The following is a 20241-nucleotide window of genomic DNA, read 5'->3' on the forward strand; positions in this document are numbered from 1 at the left end:
ATGATTATCCAGCATTTTATCTATGAAATGCATGAAATCTATCCTGTGTATATTAATAATATTTTTAAAAATTAAAAAGTAGGAAATTGCATTAGCAAGAGGAACCATTAAACCAAGAAAATGGTTCCCTAGTTGGTGGGGTAGAAATGAGAGCAGGGGAGTTACGACAGGGTTTTCTACTTTCCGATTGTTCCATTCAAATGTTGCAATCAGTAGGATTTATGTTAATGTTCAGTAATGCTGGAATATTCCATATTTAATTCCCTGTTCTTATCTGTTTTAAAGATAGTTGAAATAAAAAAATAAGAAAAATATAGCATTTTAAAAATGCATTGAAAAGCCTTTCTAATAGTCTGCAATTAAATATAAAAATGATGATGGAATTTTAAAGTAATTGATCTATTTAGAATATTTAAATGAGGATTAGATTGGAACTTATCTTTTTTCACTGCTTGAAAATAACTCTTGATGAACAAATTCATATTATTCACCAGGTCACAAGGATCCTTTTAAAACCTCAAGGTCAGACAAGTTCGATAAACTTAAAAGTATTAATTTAAATCAACAATCTTCCTAGAATTATAACAATTTGCATTGATTACTTGAAGCAGATCCACCCCTCTCTCTGCCAGCAGTCAACTAAATGTCGAATATTCTAGAATATGGAAATGCCCAGAATAGGATTTCTTTTCATAATTCTATCCCACTTTGTCACACTCCCATTTATCTGACCTTCCTTAGTCTTGCCCTACAGAGCTTGGCTGCTGGATCATGTCTGCTGCTCTCTCAGAGATTGATGAAACCCAAGAGATAGACGATTCTTACTCTAGAATTAATTTTTTAGTCTTCTGTTATGCAGACTTGGAGGTGATTTCAGATCCTTTAAAGCATTTCAAAATGTGTTGCCTGCATTCCTTCATCTGAATAACCCAAGATATTTATAAATTATGTGGTTTCCTGGGCTTGCCTTAAAATGAATTCATACTTAAATATAATTTGGAGCAACATTTTTCTTCATAATAAATATAAGCCCTTTCAAAACAAATACTTAGTACAAAATTGTAATATAATTTGTAATTGCTAGTTCCTCCATTTTTTAACCATGTGTCATTTAAAATAGGGTATTAAATTCGATTTGATGTTAGGCATGCATTTCAGAGCACTGTGCAGTCCAGACTGAAAGATTCCTCCTTGGCTATCTTGGAGACAGTGATGCTACTCAGGCCTGCTAAATGGCTATTTAGGATATTGACTAAAACACCTCTCCTGAAAGGAAATGCAGAGTCTAGTAGGGTAGGCAATTCTGCATTTAGAGACCATTGATAGGACATTTCAAAGTCAAACTTTGTATTTGTTTAATAAAAATCATTGATGTGTATTTTGTTATAGATCTTTGAACCTTTAGTCTGATTTTCTTTATTATCACATTATCAACTCAAAAAACTCCATGAATCCACTTTTAATAGATATTTCTTATCTGTGCTATATAGCCGTTGGTTGTGAATCTGTTCTGTCCCTGTTTTGCTTTGAATGCTTCCTTGCTTCTATTTTTGCAATAATAGACATTCAATTTCTCTATAATCACTGGCTTAATCACCACTAACATAGTGTTCAAGAAGTAGAATCTAGAACGACCACTGTTCCACCAAAATATAGACAAGGCCTATAAACTATTATCAGACCGTAAGACATCAGTTTCACCCTTAGGTATTCAGGGTTTTTGGTTTTCTTTTGACTATGTATAAACTACCACAAACATGAAAGATTTTTTCCATTTTTTGGTTATTTCTTCTATTTCTTTCTTAATGCTTTATAGTTTTTATTGTTGAGATCTTTCACATTCTTGGTTAAATTTCTTCAAAGATATTTTAATTTTTTGTAGCTGTTGTTAATGGGTGTGATCTTAAAAGTTCTTTCTCAGCCATGGCATTCAGGAACTTTGATTTTTTTTTTTTTTTTTTGGACAGGCAGAGTTAGAGAGAGACAGAGAGAAAGTTCTTCCTTTTTCCGTTGGTTCATCCCCTCAAGTGGCTGCTACGGCTGGCACGTTGCGGCTGGCGCTTTGTGCCGATTTGAAGCCAGGAGCCAGGTGCTTCCTCCTGGTCTCCCATGTGGGTGCAGGGCCCAAGCACTTGGGCCATCCTCCACTGCACTCCCGGGTGCTGGACTGGAAGAGGAGCAACTGGGACAGAATCAGGCGCCCCGGGACTAGAACCCGGTGTGCCAGCGCCACAGGCGGAGGATTAGCCTAGTGAGCCGCAGTGCCAGCCAAAGGAACCTTGACTTTTGATACAAGTTGTCAAAAATACTTTGGGCAATGATTCCTCCATTTAGTGTAGTGTTCACCTCTCAAGTAGGCTGTGTTCTTAGCTATTGTGAACATGAAATAGTGCTACAGTAAGTAAAAATACTATGTAAAATGGAAGAAGAAATATATGAATATAATGGCTCTTCTCGAGATTTCTGTGTGAGATTCTTCATATTGGTACTAATCCATTTTCAATTCAACTGAATGAATATTCAAATAACATTTAAATTTTTATTTGCTTGAGAGGTGTGGAGAGATGCCTACAATGGCCTGTCCTAATAAGCCAGACTGAAATTGAAAACCAGGAATTCAATTTGAGTCACCCATGTGGGCGGCAGGAAACCATCTACTTGAGCCATTACTGCTGCCTTTAAGTGTTTATATTAACAGGAGGCAGGGGCCAGGAGCCAGAAGTCATACTCAAGTCCATGTACTGTTTCATGGGATGCAGCATCTTAAACGTGTCTTATCAGCCAGCTCAAAGGCTTGCTCCGGTTTTTCATTATTTCTTTGTTTTTAAATAGATTTGGTCATTCACCCCTGTATGCTTTGCTTGATCCACACTTTTTGTTTTCTTCCTTTTCCCTGGTTATTTTATCTCAGGTCTTTGTGTGATTTTTATCTCTTCCCATGACTCCAACTATGGCTTGCCCAGTGATCAAATTTTCTTGGTCTACTCAAACTCTCTGTAGTATGTCTTCTGTCTCATGGCTTTTGATTCAAATTCTAATTGTAAACTTGTGCTTTGCAAGATGATGGCTCTAGTTCTTTTTAAAATTTTATTTTTTAAAATAATTTATTTAAGAGATGAGGAGTCAGAGAAAGAATGAGACAGGTCTTTCATCTGCTAGTTCATTCCCCATATGTCCACAACAGATGAGGTTAGGCAAAGCCAAAGCCACTCTTTCTTTCTCTCTTTCTCTCTTTCTCTCTTTCTCTCTTTCTCTCTCTCTCTCTCTCTCTCTTTCTCTCTCTCTCTCCTTCTCTCCTTCTCTCCTTCTCTCCTTCTCTCCTTCTCTCCTTCTCTCTTTCTCTCTTTCTTTCTTTCTTTCCCAGGCAGTGTTAGACACTGAGAGAGATTGACAGAGAGAGAGTTATAGACACAGAGAGACAAAGAGAAAGGTCTTCCTTCCATTGGTTCACTCCCCTAATGGCAGTTATGGCCAGTGCTGCGCCGATCCAAAGCCAGGAGCTGGGTGCTTCCTCCCAGTTTCCCATGCAAGTGCAGGGACCCAAGCACTTGAGCCATCCTCCGCTGCCCTCCTGGGCCACAGCAGAGAGGTGGACTGGAAGAGGAGCAATTGGGACTAGAACCTGGCACCCCAGTCGGGACTAGAACCCAGGGTGCCAGCACTGCAGACAGAGGATTAGCCAAGTGAGCCACGGTGCCGGCCCATTTATCAGTTCTTACATCTGCTCTCAAAAGTATATATAAAACTGACTAGATTTTAATAATGTGGCTTTTTTAGTAGTTTAGTAGAGGGAGATGAAAGGGTCAAAGGAAATATGCACTAATAAACTGTGGTATGTCATCATTCACATTGAAGCACCCCTTCTATTTTCAGGAAAGGCATATGCTCCAGAATTCTACTATGATACCTACAATCCCGTGTGGCAGAACAGACACCGTGTTTATTCCTACAGCCTTCAGTGGACACAAATGAATCCCGATGCCGTGGATCGGATTGTTGCATACCGATTGGGTATTAGGCAGGTAAGACATTTAATTGCCATCTTTTATTTTTCCTTTGTAATCTTTGTGCAGACTTTGTTACTACAATTTTTCTAGTCCTTTTTCATGAATTTCAGGATGTATTTTCCTTTATCAGAGATAATGCCTTGCTGTATAAAGTGCTCTGAATTACATACAAATTTTTGAAGTTAATTTACATACTTTCCCCTATGACAGCAGACATATTAAAGCAACATTATTAGAAGTTTCTGAAATCCTTCTGTACTAGATATGCTGGAAAAATTGTATGCTATAAATGCCAGGAACTTATTTAAGATGTGCCCTACTTACCTATATTCATTAATCATTTGTTTCCAGAGGAGCTGTACATTTTAAATATTATTTTTGAAGCATGAAAGAAATACAGAGAATGCATTGAGAGTTAATTTAATAGATCTGACAACGAATATGCTTTAGTAAAATGTGAAGAAATAATAAAGTATGATATTTTCCCTGTGTACTACATGAAAACGTGTATCTTTTTCAAATGAGCCACTGTTAAGCTTATTTGGCCTTTGTTGGTTTAAGTAATATTTTTCAAATTTAAATGAGATCTTTACATTGTTTCTTGTTAGATAACATCCGAGGAACTGTTTCAGATTAACACAATGTTTTTCAAGATATATTTGAATAGCATCCCATTCATCATTCTGTCTTGAAACCATTGTTTCTCTATAGTGCTCACCATGACATAATAAAAGAATTTGTTAGACAACCTCTCAAATTAAGATAGATTGGAACTTGAATATGTCCTCCTTATTAGTTAATAGGCTTAAAAAAGTAAGAGATCTATTCCTGGTGGAAACACACTGCTACTTGTTAATGACTGATACCTTGCATGAATGCTCACAGCAGATCTCAGTGGACCGCTCTGAAAATTTGCACTTGTCCTTGGGTAAATTTATGTAAATCCTAAAGCCACATCAAAGTTGATTGTTCTACCTGTTCTAATTTGATCATTTTTATTGGCATGGAGATAAACGTGACAGCAAAAGGGGATAGCAGTTTTCACTCTGACAAGTGGGATATGCCTATATTTTTCTTTTCTTAACACATCCATTGTTTTCTTTTTTTTCAGTTTTGCATCATTTATTTGTTTCCTGAGAGCTTACTTTTTTATTAATTTTTTTAAGTAATACAGATGTCATAAGTACATCTTTAGGAATATAATTATTTGCACCATACCCACCTTTCCACCCCTCCCCTGCCAGTCCCATTCTCCATTAAGAATTATTTTAATTTAACTTTGTACACAGAATACCAACTCTATACTAAGTAAAGATTTCAGCAATTTGCAAACACATGCACCCTCCCCCCAAAACAATCTGTTTGAGAACTAGTTTTACTGATAGTCTCATAATCCAGCTCTTTGAGGACAGAGGTCCTGCATGGGGAGCTAGTGCAGTGACTGCTGTTGTTAATTTAACAGTTAACACTCTTATGTATGACATCAGTGGCCACCCGAGGCTGTTGACATGAGCTCCCTAGGGAGCCGTTTGAGTCCACAAACTCTGTCAGTACTTAGACAAGGCCATAAGCAAAGTGGAAGTTCTCTCCTCCCTTCAGAGAAAAGTACGTCATTCTTTGCTACAGTCATTTTCTTAAATTTGCATGTTAGAAACTTCTCAAGGAATTCTTCTCTTTTATTTTTCTTAGTTCCCTACCACATTATTTGGTTATCCATTTTCATCTATCTATCTATCTATCTATCTATCTCCAAGAGTAAATTGGTATTTGTAAAATTAAGCTGCTTTCTTTAAATGTCATTTACTATTTTCTGGTTATGGGTTCATTTGCAATGAGAGTCAGAATTTTACATTTAGTTTCTATTTTCTTCCTCAGCCGTATTTTCACAGTCTCTGGGTAACTGGCCATGGCAATCTGAAGGGCTGCTGGCTTTATGACTACACAGTTTACCCAACTCTGCTTCCTAAGTTCCCTCTTTGACAATAATGTGCCTCAGAAACATTGTTCCCACTCAGTGTCTCTGTGGTGTGTGCAAGTCAGAAACCTTCTGTGTAGGACAAAGTAACAGAAAATAGTTACCAATGAAGGATCTTATCCCGAGATGAGAAGACAGATTTTTGGCCTAGTTAGAATTATTCCATAGAAGGTCTCAGTTAAAGCCTCTCCATATCTTGTACTTGTAATTGGCAAATTGTCTTCCGCAGTATCTTTTGCTTGGATTGCTATGCTGTGATGGCATTTCTTAAATTTTCCATTCAAGACACGGACATCACCTCTAAATTCCTGCCTTTACATTTGTTGATCATAAAACTAGCATATAACTTCTGTAACACTGTGGCACACATCACCAAATTATTGTGTTGTTCCCTGTGAACAACTTTTTATATTATTCTGCTGTTCTGCTTCTTTATGGTAAGTTATATATGTAGTACTTGTGTGTATAAATTTCTCTACCATGTTTGTTATAATGAAATGTAGATACACCTGTCTTCCAAGTCTAGACAATCCAGCATCACTGATTTTTATCTATATGAACTTGATGATGTTTTGGGACATGTCTAAACCCGAGTTTCTATCCTGTACATGGAAGAAGAAGTTACTTATCAGACAGCTGTAGTACGAAGGGGAATATGACCCCAAATGTCCCACAGTCCAGGCATTCTTGTGCAGGACAGTCCTTGTACAGACATTTTTGGCATTTCCTATCATCATCTATCCAATGTATGTGGACTTTAAACAGTATTTCAAGAGTTTATTAGATTTGATTTTAACATTATTGTGTTATTTTAGCTTTTCTTTTAGTTCTTTAGGTTTGTTTCTTATGCAACGTAAATAAATCCAAAGCATTATAACTAATGATTTTCACAAATGGTTTTCTAGCTGTTTTTTTTTAAACTTTTATTTAATGAATATAAATTTCCAAAGTACAGCTTATGGATTACAATGGCTTCCCCCCCGTAACTTCCCTCCCACCTGTAACCCTCCCCTTTCCCGCTCCCTCTCCCCTTCCATTCACATCAAGATTCATTTTCAATTCTCTTTATATACAGAAGATCAGTTTAGTATATATTAAGTAAAGATTTCAACAGTTTGCACCCACATAGCAACACAAAGTGAAAAATAGTGTTTGAGTACTAGTTATAGCATTAAATCACAATGTACAGCACATTAAGAACAGAGATCCTACATGATATTTTTAAAAAATTAATTTTCTATGCAATGTCCAATTTAAAACCAAGTTTTTTTTTTCATTTTCAATTATCTTTATATACAGAAGATCGATTCAGTATATACTAAGTAAAGATTTAATCAGTTTACACCCACACAGAAACACAAAGTATAAAAATACTGTTTCAGTACTAGTTATAGCATTACTTCACATTGGACAATACATTAAGGACAGATCCCACATGAGACATAAGTACACAGTGACTCCTGTTGTTGACTTAACAATTTGACACTCTTGTATATGGCATCAGTAATCTCCCTAGGCTCTAGTCATGAGTTGCCAAGGCTATGGAAGCCTTTAGGGTTCACCGACTTCGATCTTCCGTGTTATCCAATAAACCAAATTATGCAGATTCAGGTCCCCCCCCCCCCTTTGAATCTTAGTGTACATTCTCGATCGAATCAGTAGGGCTGCTGCTCATGCTGTTCTTTGCAGGTTCTGTGAGATGCATGCCATCATCTAGAGGGAAATAGGTTTCTGGTGTTATATACCATGGTCCAGAAAACAAATCTTGTCCATTACCCGGTTGTTGAATCTGATTGTTTGCTTGCCATAGTATTCTTTTCAGGGCTTTTTTGTTATTAGGAATTTGTATTCTATTTGGAAATAAACATTTTTGGATATGTACTTGTTATGATGTACTTTTGTAATTGGTAATATTATTGGGATGTCATATTGTCCCATGAAAGAGAAAACTTGGGATGTCTCAGTAAGGAGTCATAGTCTTACACTGTTTGACCCTGTGAGCCAGAAGATGATGCTGCGAAGTATAATGTAGGAAGAGACAACACGTCTGCATGTTTCTCTTTTCCTACTACTGTATTCTTTATGTTCTCCTTCTTTACATGAAACAAGTCTTTGCACACAAAATGAACTCACTGAGTAACATTTCTTTTGAAGATATATTTATACTTGGGATAACACAGAAAAGCCATCTTAGAATTAAATTGTTACAATCTTTTTAAAAACTACCTTTTGATAGGAAATGCAAGGGTTATTTATCCATATTAGCATAGAAATACAAGTTATTTCATTTTCAAGTATGTACATTTAGATAGTGGCTTTGTCTTATGGTGTAATAAGATACCAGCTTTTGAAAAAATTGCTTTAGAGTTCTGGACCTGATTTTCATTTTAATGAAGATCTTGAATTACATGCAAATGTTTTGTTTTTTTTTAATTTCCAAAACTCTCTCAGAATCTTGAATCAATGAACTTTGAATATAATCAACAAAACAGTTTAAATGAACTGTATTATAATGTGGACTCTACAACATAAGTTTTAAAAGAAATGACATTTCCCTAATCACTGCTATTTATGTTTATGGTTATAAGATGAAATTTCCTTCCAGGAATTATTAACTCACAGTATATATTTTATTGATTCTGGAGTCTTAATGTTCATGCTATATTTATATTTTAATCCCATACATCTAACTAATTTCTTTTATCTTCAAAATACCTAGGTCATTTAGTATAAAATATCTTCCCTTTAAGATCACATATGGCCTTCAGAACACAATATTTCATTGCATTTTTGAAGATTTTGGGAAAAAATTTGATTCTTTAAGACTGATGACACATTCAGTCCTAAAAACCCTAATTTGTTTTTAATTTATAAACCATTGGAAACTTCATTACCTATTCCTAAATAAGAATAAATAAAATTATTGCTGTTATTAAACCCATTATGGATAGAGTTGGTAAAATGAAACAGCATTCCTTTTAGTTTTCTAATAGTGTTAACTGACTTTTTATTAAAATATATGATCAGTACTTAACTGTGATGTGGAACAGCGTCTTTAAATTTTACCGTTGCCTGATATACTTCTTGTAAAATACTTCACAGTATCTAGAGTAAAGCACTGGAACTCTGGAAGCACTACTTTAAGAAGCTTTAAAAGGAGAAATATATCATGGGAAGCCAAAATACTAATTTGCAGAAAAAAACTTTTCTTAAAGTCTTAATGTTGTTAAGTTATACTTTTCAGGCTCAGCTAAGCAATTGTTTAATTTCCTTAGACAGCTACTAGTCTCCAATTACTTGCTTCATTTGTTGCTTAATAGGAGAGAGAAAAGAGTTATTTGAATGTTTGCCTCAGATGGTATCTAAGGAATTAAGAAACCAGCAAAATTATTTCTAACTTGTATATACTAACCAACGTAAACATCATTAGAATCCACTGGCAATAGAGACAATTACAGTTTTTAATAAGAGATTTTACAGTTGTATACACTTTTTTCATATTTTGCCATACAGATTTACAATGAGTATGACATTTTGATGATCATTTTAGAAAGTCAGATATGTCATTACTTAGAGTACTTTAGTTGCCCCACTCTTCCCTTCTTAAACCATAGTATATTATAGTGCTTAGAGTTATCATATGTATTTCCTCACCCATTCAATTAATGAAACTTTAATTAATCATATGGTATTTAAAAATGAAGAATTGTCTTAAATGTCCTATTAAATGTTATAATAGAAATATATACAAAGTGCCACAGAATCAAGTTTGGGAGCAGCTACTACTGCCCGGTAGTGGGTTATAGCATCACTAAGATAGACTTTGTTAGTTTTATAGGTTTATTTCCAGATTTTCTACTCAAGTGCTAATCATTAATAGTTACTAACAAAGAAATCAGTCATCAAAATATAAATTGTTTTTTAATTATTCTATTGTCTTATAAGATTCATTCTGGTCTTCAGACATGTTTTTGCCAATTGAGTAATTGAGTTACTGCATATTCCTCTTTCTGGTTAAGCAGTTTTTGAAGTTTTTTTTTTTGTTGTTGTTTTTTGTTTTATTTTTATTTTTGACAGGCAGAGTGGACAGTGAGAGAGAGACAGAGAGAAAGGTCTTCCTTTTTGCCATTGGTTCACCCTCCAATGGCCGCCGTGGTAGCGCGCTGCGGCCGGCGCACCGCGCTGTTCCGATGGCAGGAGCCAGGTGCTTCTCCTGGCCTCCCATGGGGTGCAGGGCCCAAGCACTTGGGCCATCCTCCACTGCACTCCCTGGCCACAGCAGAGAGCTGGCCTGGAAGAGGGGCAACCGGGACAGGATTGGTGGCCTGACCGGGACTAGAACCTGGTGTGCCGGCGCCGCAAGGCGGAGGATTAGCCTAGTGAGCCGCGGCGCCGGCCTGAAGTTTTTTTAGTAAATAATTTGTGTTTACTGTTATTTAGTGAAAGCACAATATTGTAATACTTCATAGTAAATAAAAATTTATAGATTTCTTATAGATGACAGTGTATGTAATAATTGTGGTTATTGTGGTTTCTAAGTACTCAGATTAATATGTTTATAGAAAAATCAAAATTTGCAGAGTTTGCAAGATTGTGAGGAATGACTTTTTCTACTTAAACTACTGGTATGAAAAAGTACTAGTATTGTAGTACATTCTATAGATGCTGAAAGAGAATGGAAGGGTAAGATAAAAATGAAAATGGAATACCATATGTGCTTGACTTAAGCCAATTAGACTTGGTCGAGAGAGATGTTTGAAGGAACTGTTTGACATGGGCTTTTTAATTCTAGTGCAGGGACATCTACAGATTTGATCAATGATCTGAATTGTTTTGAATAGTTTTAAATTATCATCAGTATCTTTGTAGAACTCTAAAATCTCATCCACTCATGCAGCAAACCATCACTGACACCAGCAAAGGGTAGAATTTTTAAATAATTATTTTCAATTTTATTTATTTGAAATGCAAAGAAACATAAAAAGATAGACATACAGGTTTCCTTTTTGGTGCTCGGTTAGTTGTCACCGATCAGGGAGAACATATGATATTTGTCCCTTTGGGACTGGCTTATTTCACTCAGCATGATGTTTTCCAGATTCCTCCATTTTGTTGAAAATGACCAGATTTCATCATTTTTGACTGCTGTATAGTATTCTATAGAGTACATGTCCCATAATTTTTTTATCCAGTCTACTGTTGATGGGCATTTAGGTTGATTCCAGGTCTTGGCTATTGTGAATTGAGCAGCAATAAACATTAAGGTGCAGACAGCATTTTTGTTTGCCAATTTAATTTCCTTTGGGTAAATTCCAAGTAGTCGGATGCTGGGTTGAATGGTAGGGTTATGTTCAGGTTTCTGAGGAATCTCCAGACTGACTTCCATAGTGGCTTAACCAGTTTGCATTCCCACCAACAGTGGGTTAGTGTCCCTTTTTCCCCACATCCTCGCCAGCATCTGTTGTTGGTGGATTTCTGAATGTGAGCCATTCTAACCGGAGTGAGGTGAAACCTCATTGTGGTTTTGATTTGCATTTCCCTGATTGCTAGTGATCCTGAACAATATTTCATGTGCATGTTGGCCATTTGGATTTCCTCTTTTGAAAAATGTCTATTGAGCTCCTTGGCCCATCTCTTAAGTAGATTGTTTGTTTTGTTGTTGTGGAGTTTCTTGATCTCTTTGTAGATTCTGGTTATTAATCCTTTATCTGTAGCATAGATTGCAAATATTTTTTCCCATTCTGTCAGTTGCCTCTTCACTTTCCTGACTGTTTCTTTTGCAGTACAGAAACTTCTCAATTTGATGCAATCCCAAATGTTAATTTTGGTTTTGACTGCCTGCGCCTCCAGGGTCTTTTCCAAGAAGTCTTTGCCGGTGCCAATATCTTGCAGGGTTTCTCCAATGCTCTCTAATAATTCGATGGTGTTGGGTCATAGATTTAGGTCTTTAATTCATGTTGAGTGGATTTTTGTGTAAGGTGAAAGGTAGGGGTCTTGCTTCATGCTTCTGCACGTGGAAATCCAGTTTTCCCAGCACCATTTATTGAACAGACTGTCCTTGCTCCAGGTATTGGTTTTAGATCCTTGATCAAATATAAGTTGGCTATAGATGTTTGGGTTGATTTCTGGTGTTTCTATTCTGTTCCATTGGTCTATCCATCTATTTCTGTACCAGTACCATGCTGTTTTGATTACAACCGCCCTGTAGTATGTCCTGAAATCTGGTATTGTGATGCCTCCAGCTTTGTTTTTGTTGTACAAAATTTCTTTAGCTATTCTTGGTCTCCTGTTTCTCAATATGAATTTCAGCATCATTTTTTCCAGATCTGAGAAGAATGTCTTTGGTATCTTTATTGGTATCGCATTGAATCTATAAATTGCTTTTGGGAGAATGGACATTTTGATGATGTTGATTCTTACAATCCATGAGCATGGAAGATTTTTCCATTTTTTGGTATCCTCTTCTATTTCTTTCTTTAAGATTTTATAATTCTCATCGTAGAGATCTTTAACATCCTTGGTTAAAGTGAAATGGACACTATGAGAAACGGTGACTTGATCAGTCCTTGCCCTGACTGTTGATGAACAACTTAATACATTATCCCTCTTAGTATTTTTTTTGTCTGTTCTACTTAATACTATTGGTTGAATTCTGTAATTAACACACTATTATTCTTAGGTGTTGAAATTTAACTGAAAAGTGATCCCTGTTGAATATAAGAGTGGGAATAAGAGAGGGAGGAGATGTACAATTTGGGACATGCTCAAGCTGACTTGCCCTAAACGGTAGAGTTAGAAACATACCAGGGGATTCCAATTCAATTCCATCAAAGTTGCATGTACCAATGCCATCTCACTAGTCCATTTGATCAATTTCTGTTCACAGTTGATCATAATGATAGGACTAAGAATCAAAGGGATCACATAAACAAGACTAGTGTCTGCTAATACTGACCAATAGAACAAAAAAGGGAGAGAATGATCCAACATGGGAAGTGGGATACACAGCAGACTCATAGAATGGTGTATGTCCTAAACAGCACTCTGACCTCAGAATCAGCCCTTAAGGCATTCAGATCCAGCTGAAAAGCCCATGAGAGTATTTCAGGCATGGAAAGCCAAACACTCTGGCAAAAAAAAAAAAAAAAAAAAAAAAAAAGGACCTAAATGAAAGATCTCCGCGAGTGAGATCCCAGTGGAAAGAACAGGTCATCAAAGAAGGAGGTACCTTTCTGAAGGGAGGAGAGAACTTCCACTTTGACTATGACCTTGTCTAAATATGATAAGAGTCGGTGAACTCAAAAGGCTTCCATAGCTTTGTCAACTCATGACAAGAGCCTAGGGTGATTACTGATGCCATAAACAAAAGTGTCAATTTGTTAAGTCAACAACAGGAGTCACTGTGCACTTACTCCTCATGTAGGATCTCTGTCCTTAATGTACTGTACATTGTGATTTAATGCTATAACTAGTACTCAAACACTATTTTTCACTTTGTGTTTCTGTGTGGGTGCAAACTGTTGAAATCTTAATATATACTAAACTGATCTTCTGTATATAAAGAGAATTGAAAATGATTCTTGATGTGAATGGAAGGGGAGAGAGAGTGGGAAAGGGGAGGGTTGCGGGTGGGAGGGAAGTTATGGGAGGGGGAAGCCATTGTAATCCATAAGCTGTACTTTGGAAATTTATATTCATTAAATAAAAGTTAAAAAAAAAGATAGACATACAGAAACAGAGAGAGAGTGATTTCTCCCATCTCTGTGTCACTCTTTTAACATCCCCAGTTCCCTGGAATTGGGGCAGGCTGAAGCCACAAACTGGGAGCTCTATGCAGGGTTCCTCTGTGCGTGGCAGGTCCTCAGGCACTTGGCTCATCACCTCTGTACCTCCCAGGGAACACATTAGCAAGCAGCTGAGATGGAGAGTCAGGACTGTCAGGACTCAAAATCAGGCACTTATATATAGATTTGGGCATTCCAGGGGCATCTTACCTACTGTACCTGAAAGCACTTGCTATTTCCTGCAAAGCATAGAACTAGAGGCCAGGCAGTTCTCCTTGAATTCTTGGGCTCCCCAGGGGGTTAAGGATAAGGGATCTGATGGATTGAAGTTAGGGTTGGGGGCTGCATACTTAGTTCAGGTAAGAGTTTCAGATTGTTCCAGTACTTGGGGTCTTCCTTTCATTAGTCAGTGATACCACAGGTTGTAGGGCATTGTCATTGTTGCAAAATGGGATTTACTCATGGCAATATTTACTTTTTACCCAAGGTCTGGGTATCCTGAAAAAAAAAAAAAAAAAACACCGAGGAAAAACTAAACATTTACCTGAAGAGGATATAAATGATCACAATCTGAATTTACTGAGTTGATTTTAGTAAGAGGCTGATATTTTAGAGACATTAAGCTAAAGGAAGGAGATGGGGAGATTGTGAGAGACTAGGTTCTGACAATATGTAGCATTTATATCAAGGGCACTGTACAGGGACTTGGTTTCACTATGACATTTTCTTCTTTTATACAAATTTATTTATAAAAAGAAAACAGATTTCATGTATTTCAAAGATATAGGTTTACAACATAATATTTTGCATCCTCCTGCCTTTCTTATTTTTCTTTCAGTTTTTGCAGTAACTTTAAATTTACTTTAAAATCACAAGGTTAGTCCTCCACTCAATAAAGAATTCTAAAGTAGAAAGTTCAAAAAACTATTGTTCCTTAGGAACAAAGACAAGGGCTGTAAACAATAATCAGATCTCAAGATGTCACTCTCACATGCATTACATTTTTTTTGCCAAAGATCAGAGTAAAAGTATTATTTATCTTTTGGGGATTGGCTTATTTCCCTAAGCATAATCATCTCCAATCACATCCATTTTGTTGTAAAGACAGGATTTCATTCTTTTTATGGCTGAGTAGTTTGCACATATATAGTATGTGTATATATATATATATATGCATCATTTTCTTTAATTATCAGTTGATGTATGTTGGGTTGATTCTATATCTTACCTACTTTAACTTGAGCTGCTGTAGACATGAGGGTACAAATAATTCTTTCTTATGCTGATTTCATTTGCTTTAGGTAACTTCTAAGGTGTTGGGGGCGGTTCTCTCCTTTTCAATTGTTTTGAATATATGAAGAATTAGGATTAGTTTTTTTCTTTAAAAGTTTAGTAGAACTCAGTAGTGAAGCCACCCAGTGCTGGGCTTTTCTTTGTTGGAAGAGTCTTTATTACTTATTCAATCTCTGTCTTTGTTATTGGTCTACTTAGACATTCTATGTCTTCTGCTTCAATTTTAGTAAATTGTATGTGTCCAGAAATCTATGTTTCTTATAGATTTTCCAGTTTTATGTGTAGCTGTTTATAGTAATTCCTGATAATTCTTTTTATTTCTGTAGTATTCATTGTAACAACGCTTTTTTCATCTCTGATTTTATTAGTTTGAATCATCTTCCATTTTTTTGGTTTTTCTTGTGCCAGTGGTTTATAAATTTTCTTTTTGTTTCAAAAGAACAGCTCTTCATTTCAGTGATCTTTTATATCATTTTTATTTCAGTATTATTTATTTCTTTTCTAATTTTTATTGTATCTTTCCTCCTCCTAATTTGGGGTTTGATTTGTTCTTGTGTTACTAGGTTCTTGAGATGCGTTGTTAGGTCATTTATTTTATGCTTTCCAATTACTTGATGCAGGTACTAATTGCTATAAACTTTTCTCTTACCAATGTTTTTACTGTATCCCATAAGTTTTTATATGTTGGTTTGTCATCTTCATTCATTTCTGTGAATATTTTTTTTTATTTTCCTTTTGATTTCTTCTATAACCCACTGCTCATTTGGGATCATGTTCTTCAGTCTTCATGTGTTTGCATATTTTTCAGGGTTTCATTTGGAAAAAAAAAAGATTTGTTTATTTATTTGAAAGGCAGAGTTAGAGAGAGAGAGAGAGAGAATATCTCTAGTTCCATCCACTGGTTCACTTCCCAAATGACCACTCTGGCCAAGGATGGGTGGGCCAGGTCAAAGCCATGTTCCAGGAACTTCATCCAGATCTCCCACATTGACACAGGCACCCAAGTGCTTAGGCCATTTTCCACTGCTTTCCCTGGCACATAAATAGGGAGCTGAATTGAAAGTGGAACAGCCAAAATTGGAACTGGCACCCATTCGGGATGCCAGCATTGCAAGCTGCTTAAACATCTGTGCCACAATGCTGGCTCCACAAGTTTCTGAAGTTCTTAATTTCCAGCTTCTTCCATTGTGGTCAGTAAAGATAATGATATGATTTTATGTTTTTGTTTTTTTTTTTTTATGACTTTTGTGGCCTAGCATATGGTCTGTCCTGGAGAAACTTCCATGCACTCATGAAAAGATGTGCTTCTTTGTCTCTCTTAACAGTTTTTGTCTTAAAGTTATTATGTCTGATACCAGGATGGATACACAGCAACTCCTGTTCATTTTTATTTCTATTTGCACGGAATATCTTTTTCCATTCTTTTTCTTTCAGTCTGTTTTTATCTTTGTTGGTGAGGTGTGTTTCTTATAGGCAGCATATAGATAGTTCTTGTTTTTTAATCCACTCAGCCAGTCTGTGTCTTGTAACTGGAGAATTGAGGCCATTTACATTCAAGTTTATTATTGATAAGTAATGATGGCGTCTTGCCACTTTTCTGTGAATATTCCTGTTGTTTGTTTTGGATTTCCTTTGTATTTTTACTGGCCAGTTGGTGACAATTCTTTCACTTTCTGTTTTGGAAGGCTTTTCTTTCACATTCTTTTTTTTTTTTCAAATTTTTATTTAGTAAATATAAATTTCCAAAGTACAGCTTATAGATTGTAATGGCTTTTTCCACCCCATAACTTCCCTCCCACCTGCACCCCTCCCATCTCCCACTCCCTCTCCCCTTCCATTCACATCAAGATTCATTTTCAATTCTCTTTATATACAGAAGATCGATTTAGTATATAGTAAGTAAAGATTTCATCAGTTTGCACCCACACAGAACATAAAGTGTAAAATACTGTTTCTGTACTAGTTATAGCATTAATTCACATTGGACAACACATTATGGACAGATATCCTACATGAGGAGTAAGTACACAGTAACTCCTGTTGTTGACTTAACAATTTGACACTCTTGTTTATGGCATCAGTAATCTCCCTAGGCTCTTGTCATGAGTTGCCAAAGCTATGGAAGTCTTTTGAGTTCACCAACTCCGATCTTATTTAGACAAGGTCATAGTCAAAGTGGAAGTTCTCTCCTCCCATCAGAAAGGTACTTCCTTCTTTGATGGCCTGTTCTTTCCACTGGGATCTCACTCGCGGAGATCTTTCATTTAGGTTTTGTTTTTTGTTTTTGTTTTTGTTTTTGTTTTTGTTTTTTGCCAGAGTGTCCTGGCTTTCCATGCCTAAAATACTCTCATGGGCTTTTCAGCTGGATCTGAATGCCTTAAGGGCTGATTCTGAGGTCAGAGTGCTGTTTAGGACATCTGCCATTCTATGAGTCTGCTGTGTATCCCACTTCTCATGTTGGATTGTTCTCTCCCTTTTTGATTCTATCAGTTAGTATTAGCAGACACTAGTCTTGTTTGTGTGATCCCTTTAACTCTTAGATCTATCAGTATGATCAATTGTGAACTGAAATTGATCACTTGGACTAGTGAGATGGCATTGGTACATGCCACCTTGATGGGATTGTATTGGAATCCCCTGACACATTTCTAACTCCACCATTTGGGGAAAGTCAGCTTGAGCATGTCCCAAATTGTACATCTCTTCCCTCTCTTATTCCCATTCATATTTAAAAGCAATCACTTTTCAGTTAAATTTCAACACCTAAGAATAATAGTGTATTAATTACAGAGTTCAACCAATAGTATTAATTAGAACAAAAAAATGCTAAAAGGAATAAAGTATTAAATTGTACATCAACAGTCAGGACAAGCACATTCATTTTTAATGAGAGCTTTGCTAGGTAAAGTATTCTGGCTTAGTGATTTTTTTTCTTTCCAAGCCTATTGGGTTTGTGATAAGGAATCAACTTTCAAAGTAATTACATAGCCTTTTTGGTAATCTAGTGTATTTCTTTCACACATTTTAGGATCTTTTCTTTATGTTTTACTTTTGGAAGATTTACTATAATGTGTGTTGGTGAAGATCTTTTCTGATTATGTCTATTAGGGACTCCATATGCTTCCTGTACTTGGATGTCTATGTCTTTCTCTATACTAGGGAAATTTTCTGCTATTATTTCCCTAAGTCTTCTAAGCCATTATTTCTTTCCATACCTTCAGGACATCCTGATGCCTATATTTGGTTGTTTGATGGTATCCCAAAAATCTAGAACACCATTTTTTTTTCCTAAATTTTTCTTCTTTTTTTCTTTTTGTCTGACACATTCCAGAGATTTGTCTTCTAGCTCAAAAATTCTTTCTCTAATTCACCAAATCTGTTGTTACAACTTTCCACTGTATTTTTACTTGACATATTGAATTGTTAATTTTAATATGTCTGTTTGACGTTTCATTAATATCTCTTTCTCCTGGCATAATTTCTCATTGATGTCATGTGTGGATTTCCTTAACTCATATATTTGTTTTTGTGTATTTTGAGTAATCTTATGATAATTCTTTTGAATTCCCTTTCATGTATTCCCTCAATCTACTCATCTTCACATCTAATATTGAAGTGCTGTGTTTCTTTGAGGAAGTCATATTGTCTTCTTTGTATGTGTTTCTTGTATTTCTACTTTTATTTTTACTCATCTGTGGAAACATTTGTTGGTTTTCTTTTCTGAGAGCTTTGTCCTTTGAAATGTGCTTCTATTGCTTAGTGGAGTGTTTGCTCCCTCAGTGGATATCCATAAGTGTATTGTGTGGGGTAAGGGAGGTCCAGCCAGAGCTTGTGGGTGGGACAGGAGTATAGAGTAGCACCCAGATTGGGTGTGGTAGGTCTCCTCTATTGTTAACAGGTTGAAGGGTATGATCAAGCTGGCTGGCATGTTCATAGCTACAGCCACTCTGCCTTGGTAAACAGACTACGTAGGGTTAGCCCACAGTGTCTATGCATCCTACCCTCTCAGGCTCACAACCCACACAAAGGATCTTTGTGCTCTTTAGTGTAAGCACAGAGCCCTCCACAATGATACTGCTCAACACTCAGGGAATGCTGAACTTCTGGAGCCAGACACAGTGATTTCCCAAAGACCCATCACACAGTAACAGGAGCAGGGATCTTCCTTCTGCCCTGCAAACCAGTGCATCCATGGAAACAGCCACACAATTCCCAGAGCCAGTCACCTGCCTGAAGTATTGGTCAGTGCTGTGCCCTGGAAAGCTGAGTCCAGGGCTTTGGTGGGGTTGGAGGGGAATAACATGTTCCCCCTTCATTAGGTTACGTGGCCACCTGCCCTGTCCCCCACCACTACCACCAGCACTTTAGGCTGGACGCAAAGTCAGTGGGGACCACACGTTCTTCTTCAGACAATATCACCAATGACACTTGGGCTGCTGCAGGTTCCTCTCACCTCACTCCCAGAATATGGTCCCCACCAGCCTTCAGCTCAGGGATGACTGGCAGGATGCAGTCCCCACAGCTCCACAGTCTTCCTTCTGTACCCTCCCCTGAAAATGTCTCTCCACCTGTCTCCTGGGAATCTGGTTCCTCCCCTATGCTCGTAGATTCCTGTGGTCAAGGTCAGCAAGTATTTTCTTAAACAGCCATATCTCAATATGAGATTTTCTAATGATTGATCTGATAATACTGTATAGAGTATATTAATAATATAACAGAGAAAAAGAACACCATTGGGTATGTGTTTGAAATAAGTAGCAGTGATTTAGATTAAGGTAATGAAGGGAGAGAGGAAGAACAATTGAGCTAATAAATTATTGAAATCGACAAAAGTATAATAGTGATGTAAATTTGAGAAGAATTTCTGAAAAGAACAGTGACCTAATGTTATCTGTCATTCACTGCAATGTCTTTAATGAATGTTCTGAAAAATATCAAATGTATAGAGATGAGAGAAAGAAACAGGATACATATAGGAGACATATAGAACGAACATTTTGCAAATGTTCTCTTTGGCTCTAAAAAAGAAATAAGCCATAAGTCCCTTTAGTCAAAAGTGAAATTACCTTGATCTTCCATGTGAAGGACCCTGCACGTGTCTGGTTCATTTCTGTAACCACTAACTTTGCAATGTATCTATTGTGACAAATAAATATGTGGTAACTATATGGTAAATAAATGT

At 36.5% G+C, this 20241-nt stretch overlaps 1 protein-coding gene across 1 annotated transcript in view; it reads left to right on the plus strand.

Annotated features, from left to right (window-relative positions):
- MDGA2 (MAM domain containing glycosylphosphatidylinositol anchor 2) overlaps window positions 1-20241 on the plus strand; it is a 916038-nt gene that overhangs the window by 828180 nt on the left and 67617 nt on the right. The window contains 1 exon segment of the mRNA XM_062206573.1: window positions 3874-4022. Coding sequence (XP_062062557.1) covers window positions 3874-4022 — 149 coding nt within the window.

Source organism: Lepus europaeus, chromosome 11, assembly GCF_033115175.1.
Source record: "Lepus europaeus isolate LE1 chromosome 11, mLepTim1.pri, whole genome shotgun sequence".
NCBI classification, from domain to species: domain Eukaryota; kingdom Metazoa; phylum Chordata; class Mammalia; order Lagomorpha; family Leporidae; genus Lepus; species Lepus europaeus.